This window comes from Salvelinus fontinalis, chromosome 15 (assembly GCF_029448725.1).
Source record: "Salvelinus fontinalis isolate EN_2023a chromosome 15, ASM2944872v1, whole genome shotgun sequence".
Classification (NCBI taxonomy): Eukaryota; Metazoa; Chordata; class Actinopteri; order Salmoniformes; family Salmonidae; genus Salvelinus; species Salvelinus fontinalis.
In genome coordinates, this window is record NC_074679.1 from 2,844,784 (window position 1) to 2,858,611 (window position 13,828).

At 42.6% G+C, this 13,828-nt stretch overlaps 1 gene segment (V, D, J or C); it reads right to left on the bottom strand.

Annotated features, from left to right (window-relative positions):
- Nucleotides 1–4,505: 4,505 nt before the first annotated feature.
- LOC129811215 (Ig lambda-2 chain C region-like) lies at nucleotides 4,506–8,577 on the bottom strand. The segment is given in 5 exon segments: nucleotides 4,506–5,886; nucleotides 7,287–7,393; nucleotides 7,579–7,608; nucleotides 8,090–8,440; nucleotides 8,574–8,577. Coding segments are annotated over 5 exon segments (516 nt in total).
- Between the last annotated feature and the right edge of the window lie 5,251 nt (nucleotides 8,578–13,828).

A 13,828-nucleotide genomic window follows, 5' to 3' on the forward strand; every position in this document is an offset into this window, starting at 1 on the left:
CTGAAAACTTAGCATCTTTTTCCCAGAATGTCCGGATATTTTTCTGACACTCACCTATTCTGACCAAATAACTATTCATAAACATTACTAAAAAATACATGTTGTATAGGAAATGATAGATACACTAGTTCTTAATGCAATCGCCGTGTTAGAATTCTAAAAATAACTTCATTACAACATGCAGCTTACGCTATTGCGAGAGAGCGCCCATAATCTGGGCGCTAACTAAAAGTAAACATGTTCGACAGATATATGAAATAACATCATAGAATGGGTCCTACTTTTGATGATCTTCCATCAAAATGTTGTACAAGGGGTCCTCTGTCCAGAACAATCGTTGTTTGGTTTTAGAATGGCATTTTTCCCTCTCGAATGAGCAAGCAAACCTAGCCAAGTGGCGCTAAGCTCTCCTTCGTCACCAAACGCAAAGAACGCAACACGTCTAAACTCCCGAAAAAATTTCAATAATCTAATAAAACTATATTGAAAAAACATACTTTACGATGATATTTTCACATTTATCAAATAAAATCAAAGCCGGAGATATAAGACGTCTATAACGATTGCTTTTCAGAAACCAATACTGGTGACCTTTATGCGCTTCCTGAACAAAGGAATTCTGGGGTCATGTCATTCCAAGCTCTATCTTTTGACCATAGAAATACCTAGAAACCCCATTTCACCTCTCACAGCCTATTGCAATCTAGTGGAAGGCGTATGAAGTGCATGTATACTAATACATATCAAGCACATTTATAGGCAGGCCCTGGAACAGAGCCTCGAATTCAGATTTTTCACTTTCTGACAGGAAGTTTGCTGCAAAATGAGTTCTGTTTTACTCACAGATATAATTCAAACGGTTTTAGAAACTTGAGAGTGTTTTCTATCCAATAGTAATAATAATATGCATATTGTACGAGCAAGAATAGAGTACGAGGCCGTTTAAATTGGGCACAATTTTTCCCCAAAGTGAAAATAGCGCCCTCTATCCTCAACAGGATAACTTACAGAGCAGCCGTTGAGTTATTCTTAACATCGTATGTTCAACACGATTTCAGATATCAACTCAAAGTGTTCAACTGTTGTGAATGTACATAAAACTTCCTTAATTAAAAAAAAATATTATTTATTTATGAACTTACTTTTTGGCTCAGATTAGAAAATTAAGCTCTGATCCAGAGCCTTCAGAAAGTCACACTTCACACTCCTTGAATATGTTTTTCCACATTTTGTTGAATTTAAAATGGATTCAGTTGAGATTCAGTGTCACTGATCTACACACAAATAGCCCATAAATGTCAAAGTGGAATTATGTTTTTAGAAATGTTAACAAATGAATACAAAATGAGAAGTTCAGGAGTAAAATTTAAATTAATTCAGGAGTAAATAAATTAGTTCAAGAGTAAAATTAACTTATTAAACTCTGTGTGCGATAACAGTGTTTAACATGATTTCTGAATGACTACCTCATCTCTTTTCACACACACACACTTAAATCAAAATTAAATCAGTTTTACCAAATTTCTACACCAACTTTACTCCACACACAGAGATGCATACTTGCTCCTTGAAAGTGGCAGCTCTACCCTTTAGGTCAGTGAGGATGTTGCCTGTAATCCATGGCTTCTGGTTGGGGTATGTACTAAGTACGGTCACTGTGGGACGACGTCATCGACGCATTTATTGATGATGCCAATAACTGATGTGGTTTACTCTTCAACGCCATCGGAGGAATCCCGGAACATATTCCAGTCTGTGCTAGCAAAACAGTCCTGTAGTTTAGCATCTGCTTCATCTGACCACTTTTTTATTGACTGAGTCACTGGTGCTTCCTGCTTTAATGTTTGCTTGTAACCAGGAATCAGGAAGATAGAATCATGGTCAGATTTGCCAAATGGAGGGCGGGGGAGAGCTTTGTACAGGTCTCTGTGTGTGGAGTAAAGGTGGTCCAGAGTTTTCTTCCCTCTGGTTGCACATTTAACATACTGATAGAAATGAGGTAAAACTGATTTAAGTTTCCCTGCGTTAAAGTCCCCGGCCACTAGGAGCGCCACCTCTGGATGAGCGTTTTCCTGTTTGCTTTCGGCCGAATACAGCTCATTGAGTGCGGTTTTAGTGCCAGCATCGGTCTGTGGTGGTAAATAGATAGCTACGAAAAATACAGATGAAAACCCTCTAGGTAGACAGTGTGGTCTACAGCTTATCATGAGATACTCTACCTCAGGCAAGCAGAACCTCGAGACTTCCTATGATATTGTTGTTGATACCAGCTGTTATTTACAAAAATACATAGTCCGCCGCCCCTTGTCTTACCAGACGCTGCTGTTCTATCCTGCCGATGCAGCGTATAACCAGCCAGCTGTATGTTGATAGTGTCACAGCCTGCCGGTGCAGCATATAACCAGCCAGCTGTATGTTGATAGTGTCACAGCCTGCCGGTGCAGCGTATAACCAGCCAGCTGTATGTTGATAGTGTCACAGCCTGCCGGTGCAGCGTATAACCAGCCAGCTGTATGTTGATAGTGTCACAGCCTGCCGGTGCAGCGTATAACCAGCCAGCTGTATGTTGATAGTGTCACAGCCTGCCGGTGCAGCGTATAACCAGCCAGCTGTATGTTGATAGTGTCACAGCCTGCCGGTGCAGCGTATAACCAGCCAGCTGTATGTTGATAGTGTCACAGCCTGCCGGTGCAGCGTATAACCAGCCAGCTGTATGTTGATAGTGTCACAGCCTGCCGGTGCAGCGTATAACCAGCCAGCTGTATGTTGATAGTGTCACAGCCTGCCGGTGCAGCGTATAACCAGCCAGCTGTATGTTGATAGTGTCACAGCCTGCCGGTGCAGCGTGTAACCAGCCAGCTGTATGTTGATAGTGTCACAGCCTGCCGGTGCAGCGTGTAACCAGCCAGCTGTATGTTGATAATGTCACAGCCTGCCGGTGCAGCGTATAACCAGCCAGCTGTATGTTGATAATGTCGTCGTTCAGCCACGTCTCCGTGAAGCATTAGATATTACAGTTTTTAATGTCCCGATGGTACTTTAATCTTCCGCGTAGGTCATCTATTTTATTCTCCAAAGATTGCACGTTTGCTAGTAGAATGGAAGGCAGTAAGGGGGGTTTATTCGATCACCTATAAATTCTCAGAAGGTGCCCTTTTTCTCTGCCTTCTCTTCACGGGGATGTGGGCGTGTTCCCAGGAAAGCAGTATGTCATTCACGTCGGGCTCGTCAGACTCATTAAAGGCAAAAAAGGATTCTGTCAGTTCGTGGTGCGTAATTGCAGTTCTGATGTCCAGAATTTATTTTTGGTCGTAAGAGACGGTACCAGCAACATTATGTACAAAATAAGTTACAAACAATGAAACAATTGGTTAGGAAGACTCTCCTAGAGATTTACCCAGAAACACTCACAGCTGTAATCACTCTTCTAGATTTACCCAGAAACACTCACAGCTGTAATCACTCTTAGAGATTTACCCAGAAACACTCACAGCTGTAATCACTCTTAGAGACTTACCCAGAAACACTCACAGCTGTAATCGCTCTTAGAGATTTACCCAGAAACACTCACAGCTGTAATCACTCTTAGAGATTTACCCAGAAACACTCTCAGCTGTAATCACGCTTAGAGATTTACCCAGAAAGACTCTCAGCTGTAATCACTCTTAGAGATTTACCCAGAAAGACTCTCAGCTGTAATCGCTCTTAGAGATTTACCCAGAAACACTCTCAGCTGTAATCACTCTGAGAGATTTACCCAGAAACACTCACAGCTGTAATCACTGCCAAAGGGAATTCTAACATGTATTGACTCAAGGGTATGAATATTCATGTAAATTAGATAATTCTGTATTTCATATAAAATACATTTGTAAAAATGTCTAAAAACATGTTTTCCCTTTGTAATTTTTGGTATTGTGTGTAGATGGGTAAATGTGTTAATAGTTAATCCGTTTTGAATTCAGGCTGTAACAACAAATGAACACTGAACACTTTCTGAAAGCAATGTACAACTCTTCCACCTGAGCGTAGGTAGGCCTGAGACCATGATGCACTGCAGCGCTGCAGAGTGGCACGGAAACTTCCTCTCTGTGTGGGCAGGAAGCAGGAAGCGGTGTGTTTCTCAGAAAACGGATGTGATACAGACATAAACATCACAATATACTCCCTCGATGGAAAGAAACATGTTACATTTGAAATTAAACTTTGTAGAGAGTTTCTGCTCCAAAGAGCACAGAATCTATCTACCATGTCTTGACATTATTTCAGGTGGTTATTTCCTGTTTCTCTGGGTAATCTCACAGTGTATCATGTTCAGTAATCACCCACATGCTGGGGGGGGGGCTGTAAACCGGATTACATGCCAGTATATGTATTGAAGAGCTTGATAATGACTCTGTATTGATTTCTGAAATGAGCTCTTTGAGCGAAGTCCGTCGTAATGAATCATTCACGGTTTCAACATTACTAACTTCTCTTAGGTGGAAATAAGTTTCAGTCAAATATTCACATTTCCAACTTTATTATTGAGTAACAAGTGAGTAATAGAGTAACAATTGATGAAAATAAACCCCAACGTATTTTTAGAAAGCCTCTTCTTTACTATAGCAGATGTCACAAAGTGTTAAAGCAAAGTGTTACCTGACAACTCAGACTGATGAAATGACACTTGAGCAAACTAATATTATATATGTTTTATTATCCTTTATTTAACGAGGCTTAAGAACAAATTCTTATTTACAAGGCCGGCCTACCGGGGCCAAACCCGGACGCTACCGGGGCCAAACCCGGACGCTACCGGGGCCAAACCCGGACGCTACCGGGGCCAAACCCGGACGCTACCGGGACCAAACCCGGACGACGCTACATGCACATTATCGAATGTGTTATTCAAAAGGGAAAACATTGAAATTGGAAAGCAACATGTATTTATACTGTACACACTATGATGTAAATCCTGCAACAAAAATAATACAGAAATGAACATAAATGTTGGTTTTGTAAGTTAATGGAAAATGTAAATATTGTTTTGACACACTTCCTGAATGAACTCATACACACTGAGTGGACAAAACATTATGAACACCTGCTCTTTCCATGACATAAATTGACCAGGTGAATCCAGGTGAACGCTATGATCCCACTTGTTAAATCCACTTCAATCAGTGTAGATGAAGGGGAGGAGACAGGTTATAATGTTATGCCTTGAGGATTGTTATGCCCTGAGACAATAGAGACATGGATTGTGTCTGTGTGCCATTTAGAGGGTGAATGGGCAAGACAAAATATTTAAGTGCCTTTGAAGGGGGTATGGTAGCAGGTGCCAGGTGCCCCGGTTTGTGTCAAGAACTGCAATGCTGCTGGGTTTTTCACGCTCAACAGTTTCCTGTGTGTATCAAGAATGGTCCACCAGCCAAAGGACATCCAGCCAACTGGACACAACTGTGGGAAGCATTGGAGTCAACATGGGCCAGCATTCCTCGTGGAACGCTTTCGACACCTTGTAGAGTCCATGACCTGACGAATTGAGTCTGTTCTGAGGGCAAAAGGGGATACAACTCAATGTGAGGAAGGTGTTCTTAATGTTTTGTCCACTCAGTGAATACATTAATAAAGATTCTGTTTATTGGGGACGATAAAATACATCCTCACATTGTAGAGTGACAGTTAATAGAAAGCACACTGTACATTGTAATCACATGACAGACATGGGTTTGTTCTTCGTCCCAGATGGCACCCTATTCCCTTTATAGTGCACTACTTTAAAGTGCACTACTTTTCACCAGAGCCTTATGCCACACGACGCCCTCCAGTCCACCGAACTCAGCTTCCACGGGTGGCCGGGTCTCGGTCAGTGATCAATTACATCTGTTTATCTGAGGAGCGCTGTATGGGAAACAGAGATACAGGATAAAGACAGTATGGTGTCTGTATGTGAAACACAGAGATACAGGATAAAGACAGTATGGTGTCTGTATGTGAAACACAGAGATACAGGATAGAGACAGTATGGTGTCTGTATGGGAAACACAGAGATACAGGATAAAGACAGTATGGTGTCTGTATGGGAAACACAGAGATACAGGATAAAGACAGTATGGTGTCTGTATGGGAAACACAGAAATACAGGATAAAGACAGTATGGTGCCATTTTAGAACCTTTATTAGCACAAAGCTAGCCTGGTCCCAGATCTGTTTGTGCTTTCCTGGTCTGTTTTTCCAGACAGTACCAGACAGACCAGACAGTATCAGACAGCACTAACAGATCTGGGACCAGGCTAGCTAGCACAAACGGATCTGGGACCAGGCTAGCTAGCACAAACAGATCTGGGACCAGGCTATTTAGCACTAACAGATCTGGGACCAGGCTAGCTAGCACTAACAGATCTGGGACCAGGCTATTTAGCACTAACAGATCTGGGACCAGGCTAGCTAGCACAAACAGATCTGGGACCAGGCTGGCTAGCACAAACAGATCTGGGACCAGGCTAGCTAGCACAAACAGATCTGGGACCAGGCTAGCTAGCACAAACGGATCTGGGACCAGGCTAGCTAGCACAAACAGATCTGGGACCAGGCTAGCTAGCACTAACAGATCTGGGACCAGGCTAGCTAGCACAAACGGATCTGGGACCAGGCTAGCTAGCACAAACAGATCTGGGACCAGGCTAGCTAGCACAAACAGATCTGGGACCAGGCTAGCTAGCACAAACGGATCTGGGACCAGGCTAGCTAGCACAAACAGATCTGGGACCAGGCTAGCTAGCACAAACAGATCTGGGACCAGGCTAGCTAGCACAAACAGATCTGGGACCAGGCTAGCTAGCACAAACAGATCTGGGACCAGGCTGGCTAGCACTAACAGATCTGGGACCAGGCTAGCTAGCACTAACAGATCTGGGACCAGGCTAGCTAGCACAAACAGATCTGGGACCAGGCTAGCTAGCACTAACAGATCTGGGACCAGGCTAGCTAGCACTAACAGATCTGGGACCAGGCTAGCTAGCACTAACAGATCTGGGACCAGGCTAGCTAGCACAAACAGATCTGGGACCAGGCTAGCTAGCACTAACAGATCTGGGACCAGGCTAGCTAGCACTAACAGATCTGGGACCAGGCTAGCTAGCACAAACAGATCTGGGACCCGGCTAGCTAGCACAAACAGATCTGGGACCAGGCTAGCTAGCACTAACAGATCTGGGACCAGGCTGGCTAGCACAAGACATCGTTTGAAGAAGAGAGAGAAAGCTGTGTGATGTCCCTCATCATAGTAGCAGTAAACTCACCTGAAACTTCCAAATCAGAGCCATGACGACCAGGCCGTAGAAGGTACTCTTAGCGATGAAGATGCTGTAGGCCAGCTTGGCAGTCTTAGTGCTCCTCACATAGTACTCTACAAGGACAATAAGACATTGAAATGACCTTGACTAAGATGGTGTCAGGGAATATTGTTTTCGCAAATTAGGCATGACTAAATATGATAGTATTGTAAACAGTATTATGTAAACTATAGGTTATATGTATGCCATGTATTTGGCATGAACAATAAGTAGGTCAGTATAGAATGGGCACATTTACCTGTCGTAATCCCTCCATCACCACCTTGACCTGGAGGAAACAGAGCAGTGTTTCACATGACACAGGCTAGTGTACATCCTACTTCTACATAACGCTGTAGAGAAGCTTACTAGTTTACTTACTACTTTACTAGAGAATTTTACATTTACATTTGACATTTTAGTCATTTAGCAGACGCTCTTATCCAGAGCGACTTACAGTAGAGTGCATACATTTTATTACATTTACATACTGAGACAAGGATATCCCTACCGGCCAAACCCTCCCTAACCCGGACGACGCTATGCCAATTGTGCATCGCCCCACGGACCTCCCGGTTGCGGCCGGCTGCGACAGAGCCTGGGCGTGAACCCAGAGACTCTGGTGGCGCAGCTAGCACTGCGATGCAGTGCCCTAGACCACTGCGCCAGCCGGGAGGTCGAATGACACAAAAGACAAGCGGACTATTGTCGTTCAATGAAACCTGTTTCTTCTCATAAAGAAGGAGTTTTAGTTCATCAGTTGACCATACCTTCTTCTCCGTTAATGTGATCTGCAACATATATGTCAGTGGTCCCATTGAAGAAGCGGACGGTGCAGGTGAATCTGTTAGAGGCCTTGTTCCACTTCCTGGCTGGGACTCTCAGTCTGCTGGTGATACTGTAGAGTCTGTTTTTACCCCTCAAGGCCGTGTTGTCGGTCCCAACTCCATCGGTGATGTTGGCGCCTCCATTCAACCGCCAGAACACAGTGACGTGGTCGGGGTAGAAGTCGGTGGCCACACACACCAGGGTCTTCTTCTTCTTCTTGTTTCTATCTTCACACTCCTTAGTGGAGGGTGGAAGGACTTTCACTGTGGGTGGAGTGACAGGGATGTCTGGCTCTGCAGGGAGGAAATAGACAAAGCTTTAACCTTTAACAGTCAATCAATGGCTCTGTTTGTTGTTGACTCAAACGTTTTAAAGCCCTCAGACCTGAACCTGAGGGCTTTAAAAGAGACGAGACAGAAATGATACCCATTAGCTGGTCCTGTCTTTCTCCTTCTATGAACCGGTCCTGTCTTCCTCCTTCTATAAACCGGTCCTGTCTTCCTCATTCTATAAACCGGTCCTGTCTTCCTCATTCTATAAACCGGTCCTGTCTTCCTCATTCTATAAACCGGTCCTGTCTTCCTCATTCTATAAACCGGTCCTGTCTTCCTCCTTCTATAAACCGGTCCTGTCTTTCTCCTTCTATAAACCGGTCCTGTCTTCCTCATTCTATAAACCGGTCTTGATTTCCTCCTTCTATAAACCGGTCCTGTCTTCCTCCTTCTATAAACCGGTCCTGTCTTCCTCATTCTATAAACCGGTCCTGTCTTCCTCATTCTATAAACCGGTCCTGTCTTCCTCATTCTATAAACCGGTCCTGTCTTCCTCATTCTATAAACCGGTCCTGTCTTTCTCCTTCTATAAACCGGTCCTGTCTTCTTCCTTCTATAAACCGGTCCTGTCTTTCTCCTTCTATAAACCGGTCCTGTCTTCCTCCTTCTATAAACCGGTCCTGTCTTCCTCCCTCTATAAACCGGTCCTGTCTTCCTCATTCTATAAACCGGTCTTGTCTTCTTCCTCATTCTATAAACCGGTCCTGTCTTCCTCCTTCTATAAACCGGTCCTGTCTTCCTCATTCTATAAACCGGTCTTGTCTTCTTCCTCATTCTATAAACCGGTCCTGTCTTCCTCATTCTATAAACCGGTCCTGTCTTCCTCATTCTATAAACAGGTCCTGTCTTCCTCATTATATAATCCGGTCCTGTCTTCCTCATTCTATAAACCGGTCCTGTCTTCCTCCCTCTATAAACCGGTCCTGTCTTCCTCCCTCTATAAACCGGTCCTGTCTTCCTCCTTCTATAAACCGGTCCTGTCTTCCTCCCTCTATAAACCGGTCCTGTCTTCCTCATTTTATAAACCAGTCCTGTCTTCCTCATAATATAATCTAGTCCTGTCTTTCTCATTCTTGACAGTAGCATCAAGGCAACATGAACCACCAGATTCTGTGTCCAGACAAGCACATAATTACACAGCATTTCATTCAGCAGCTCAGAGTGAACCTCTTTGTAACCCGGCTGCCAAAGTCACTGTCAAGACCGTAGAACATGAAAGCTATAATATATGATTATTACCGTTTTTTTTTTTACAGTATTTTGACAGTATTCTTACAGCGTCCTTACCCAGAACTCTTAGCTTAGTTTCCTCTCCAAAGTAGGCAGGATAAGCACCAGAGCACACCACATACTCACAGACAGAAAACCAGCATGATGCCAGCTAGCAAGTACTGCAGTTGCTGAAGTTTGTCTTTAACAAAGGGGGATAGTACTGTATTTGCTGTAGTTTGTCTTTAACAAAGGGGGGTAGTACTGTATTTGCTGTAGTTTGTCTTTAACAAAGGGGCTAGTACTGTATTTGCTGTAGTTTGTCTTTGACAAAGGGGGTAGTACTGTATTTGCTGTAGTTTGTCTTTAACAAAGGGGGTAGTACTGTATTTGCTGTAGTTTGTCTTTAACAAAGGGGCTAGTACTGTATTTGCTAATCGTTTGTCCTTAACAAAGGGGGGTAGTACTGTATTTGCTGAAGTTTGTCTTTAACAAAGGGGGGTAGTACTGTATTTGATGTAGTTTGTCCTTAACAAAGGGGGGTAGTACTGTATTTGCTGTAGTTTGTCTTTAACAAAGGGGGGTAGTACTGTATTTGCTGTAGTTTGTCTTTAACAAAGGGGCTAGTACTGTATTTGCTAATCGTTTGTCCTTAACAAAGGGGGGTAGTACTGTATTTGCTGAAGTTTGTCTTTAACAAAGGGGGGTAGTACTGTATTTGATGTAGTTTGTCCTTAACAAAGGGGGGTAGTACTGTATTTGCTGTAGTTTGTCTTTAACAAAGGGGCTAGTACTGTATTTGCTAATCGTTTGTCTTTAACAAAGGGGGTAGTGCTGTATTTGCTAATCGTTTGTCTTTAACAAAGGGGGGTAGTACTGTATTTGCTGTAGTTTGTCTTTAACAAAGGGGGGTAGTACTGTATTTGCTGTAGTTTGTCTTTGACAAAGGGGCTAGTACTGTATTTGCTAATCGTTTGTCTTTAACAAAGGGGGTAGTGCTGTATTTGCTAATCGTTTGTCTTTAACAAAGGGGGTAGTACTGTATTTGCTGTAGTTTGTCTTTAACAAAGGGGGGTAGTACTGTATTTGCTGTAGTTTGTCTTTAACAAAGGGGGTAGTACTGTATTTGCTAATCGTTTGTCTTTAACAAAGGGGGTAGTACTGTATTTGCTAACCGTTTGTCTTTAACAAAGGGGGTAGTACTGTATTTGCTGTAGTTTGTCTTTAACAAAGGGGGTAGTACTGTATTTGATGTAGTTTGTCCTTAACAAAGGGGGGTAGTACTGTATTTGCTGTAGTTTGTCTTTAACAAAGGGGCTAGTACTGTATTTGCTGTAGTTTGTCTTTAACAAAGGGGATAGTACTGTATTTGCTAATCATTTGTCTTTAACAAAGGGGCTAGTACTGTATTTACTAATCATTTGTCTTGCTGTATCTTGAAACTCACCGCTCCTAACAGAGCTGATAACAACTAGAACCATGAGAGATGTAGACTGGGTCTGGGCATAAAGCCGGACCACTTTATACCTCAGTACCATGAGAGATGTAGACTGGGTCTGGGCATAAAGCCGGACCACTTTATACCTCAGTACCGTGAGAGATGTAGACTGGGTCTGGGCATAAAGCCGGACCACTTTATACCTCAGTACCATGAGAGATGTAGACTGGGTCTGGGAATAGAGCCGGACCACTTTATACCTCAAAACTGGGTCTGATACCTTGTTGTATAAAATGTTAGAGGAACATAACTGATCATTTTACTGTGATCCAGTTACATTAAAATAACCTTAGTTTAAAGAGTAAATGTTTTTATATTGCAGAATATTTTACATGTTTTCTCCACGCTAGTACATAACATTTGGTCGTATATTTTCTTACCTAAAACGGTGAGTTTGGTGCCGGCTCCAAAGTGTGCTTCCGAGTACGAGCACAGAGCGGCAACGGGCCTCCTAAAGTCTCTGACTACGACTCTGGGCTTTCTCACCCTTCGTTACTCTGTTAGAACTACATTCAAATACTCTTCACAGTAACTCATTAACAGATATAATCTAAATTATAACCAAATACATTATTGTGAGTATTTTTCTAATGAAATGTAAGTTGTTTCCAACTCCAGCTAGGTATATTTTATTATTTAGGTGTTTTGTCTCACCTAGAACAGTTAACCTGGTTCCTCCACTGAAGTAATCCTGTCTGACTCTGACAGCACCGCGGATTTACTCTTAACGCGACCACGTCAGGAGGACAATCAAAGACCCAGTCATTCTGTTACAGTACAATTCACCTAAAAATCATACAACCACATACATTATAACCACATAGCTTACATGGTTTATAACCACATAGATGACTGCAAGGTGTCACTTCTTACCTAGGACAGTCAACCTGGTTCCTCCACCGAAGTACGCTTGGCTGGCACTGTTAGCACAGTACAGTGGAACCCTGCTCTAATATAGATTTAGTCTCCAAGCTGTGCTGTTTTTCTAGAACTTTCCATGTCGATCATGACCTTTGATAAATCTATTCTCCTAATACCAACCAACACCCTGTTCTTACCAGTTTGGAACACAGAGATGAGACAAACATACTATAATCTACTAGGATATCAAATCTCTCTTCTCACAAGTATGTTGTCTAACTCAAACGACACACGAGGCAAACATAGAGTACGGATTACTTACCGAGAACTGTCAATTTGGTGCCTGAACCAAAATGTGCCTCATAGTTGGCACAGTGTATACAGCCTTAACATCAAAAAAGCATTGAGTGGAGTAACACTGGTAGGAACTGATCTAATGGACTGAATCCATAACTAACTATCTCCTCACATCACTACGCTACTAGACCGCACATAGAGTCCCATTAGTTCCATCATGGTGAATATTCTCTTACCCAGAACAGTCAGTTTGGTTCCGGCTCCAAAGATCGCAGGATCATAGTTGTCACAGTGAAGACATACTGAGCAGTAATATACCAGCCACTACTGCCTTGTTCTATGCATTTGGCATCAGAAATACTCTCCTGCTTTTAGTCAATCATTCATGTTTTTAATGAAGAAAGAAAGTTCAAAATCATCAATTTCACGATAAGAAAGTAGGAAGTATTTACCTAAAACGGTGAGTTTGGTTCCATTGCCAAAGAAGGCTGGTTGGTTTGAAGTCACAGTGTTTTCACATCAACCCTTTAGTTCAGCTTGACCATGGACACTTTATGAGACTCTCATTGGCAAACGAAGCATCTTCAGGATTACATATTTATATACATATTAATGAATCTTTAAGAAGTTAACTTACCTAAAACAGTGAGCTTGGTTCCATTCCCAAAGTAGGGCACACTTCCAGTGTCACATCGCTACTCTCCTATTCCAAAAATACCTCAGATCTCTCTGTCATTCACCCTCTAGGGAAAATGAACAGAGATACTCAGAGATAAAGAGAACAGATACTACCTCAGATCTCTCTGTCATTCACCCTCTAGGGAAAATGAACAGAGATACTCAGAGAACAGATAATACCTCAGATCTCTCTGTCATTCATCCTCTAGGGGAAATGAACAGAGATAGTAGGAGATAAAGAGAACAGATACTACCTCAGATCTCTCTGTCATTCATCCTCTAGGGGAAATGAACAGAGATAGTAGGAGATAAAGAGAACAGATACTACCTCAGATCTCTCTGTCATTCATCCTCTAGGGGAAATGAACAGAGATACACAGAGACACAGAAAACACCTCAGATCTCTCTGTCATTCATCCTCTAGGAGAAATGAACAGAGATACTCAGAGAACAGATAACACCTCAGATCTCTCTCATTCACCCTCTAGGGGAAATGAACAGACTATTCATGGGGACTTTAAAACACCATCACCTAGTTGGTTTAGAATACGTTTTGTTGTCAAGCAGGAATCAAACAAACTCCAAAATCTAATGAATCTAACTTGATAACTTAGTTGTGTTTTCCAGGCAAATCTTGATGTTACGAAGAAAATCCTGTTCAGTATTATTGATCTGTTGAGAAGCATCTCTCCAGGCTCCTTAACAGTCTCCTCCATGTGTGTGAATTGGCCCCAGACCTATCCTGTATGGAAGTGAATGGGAGGAGGTTTTTGTATGGAAGGGAATGGGAGGAGGCTTTCGTATGG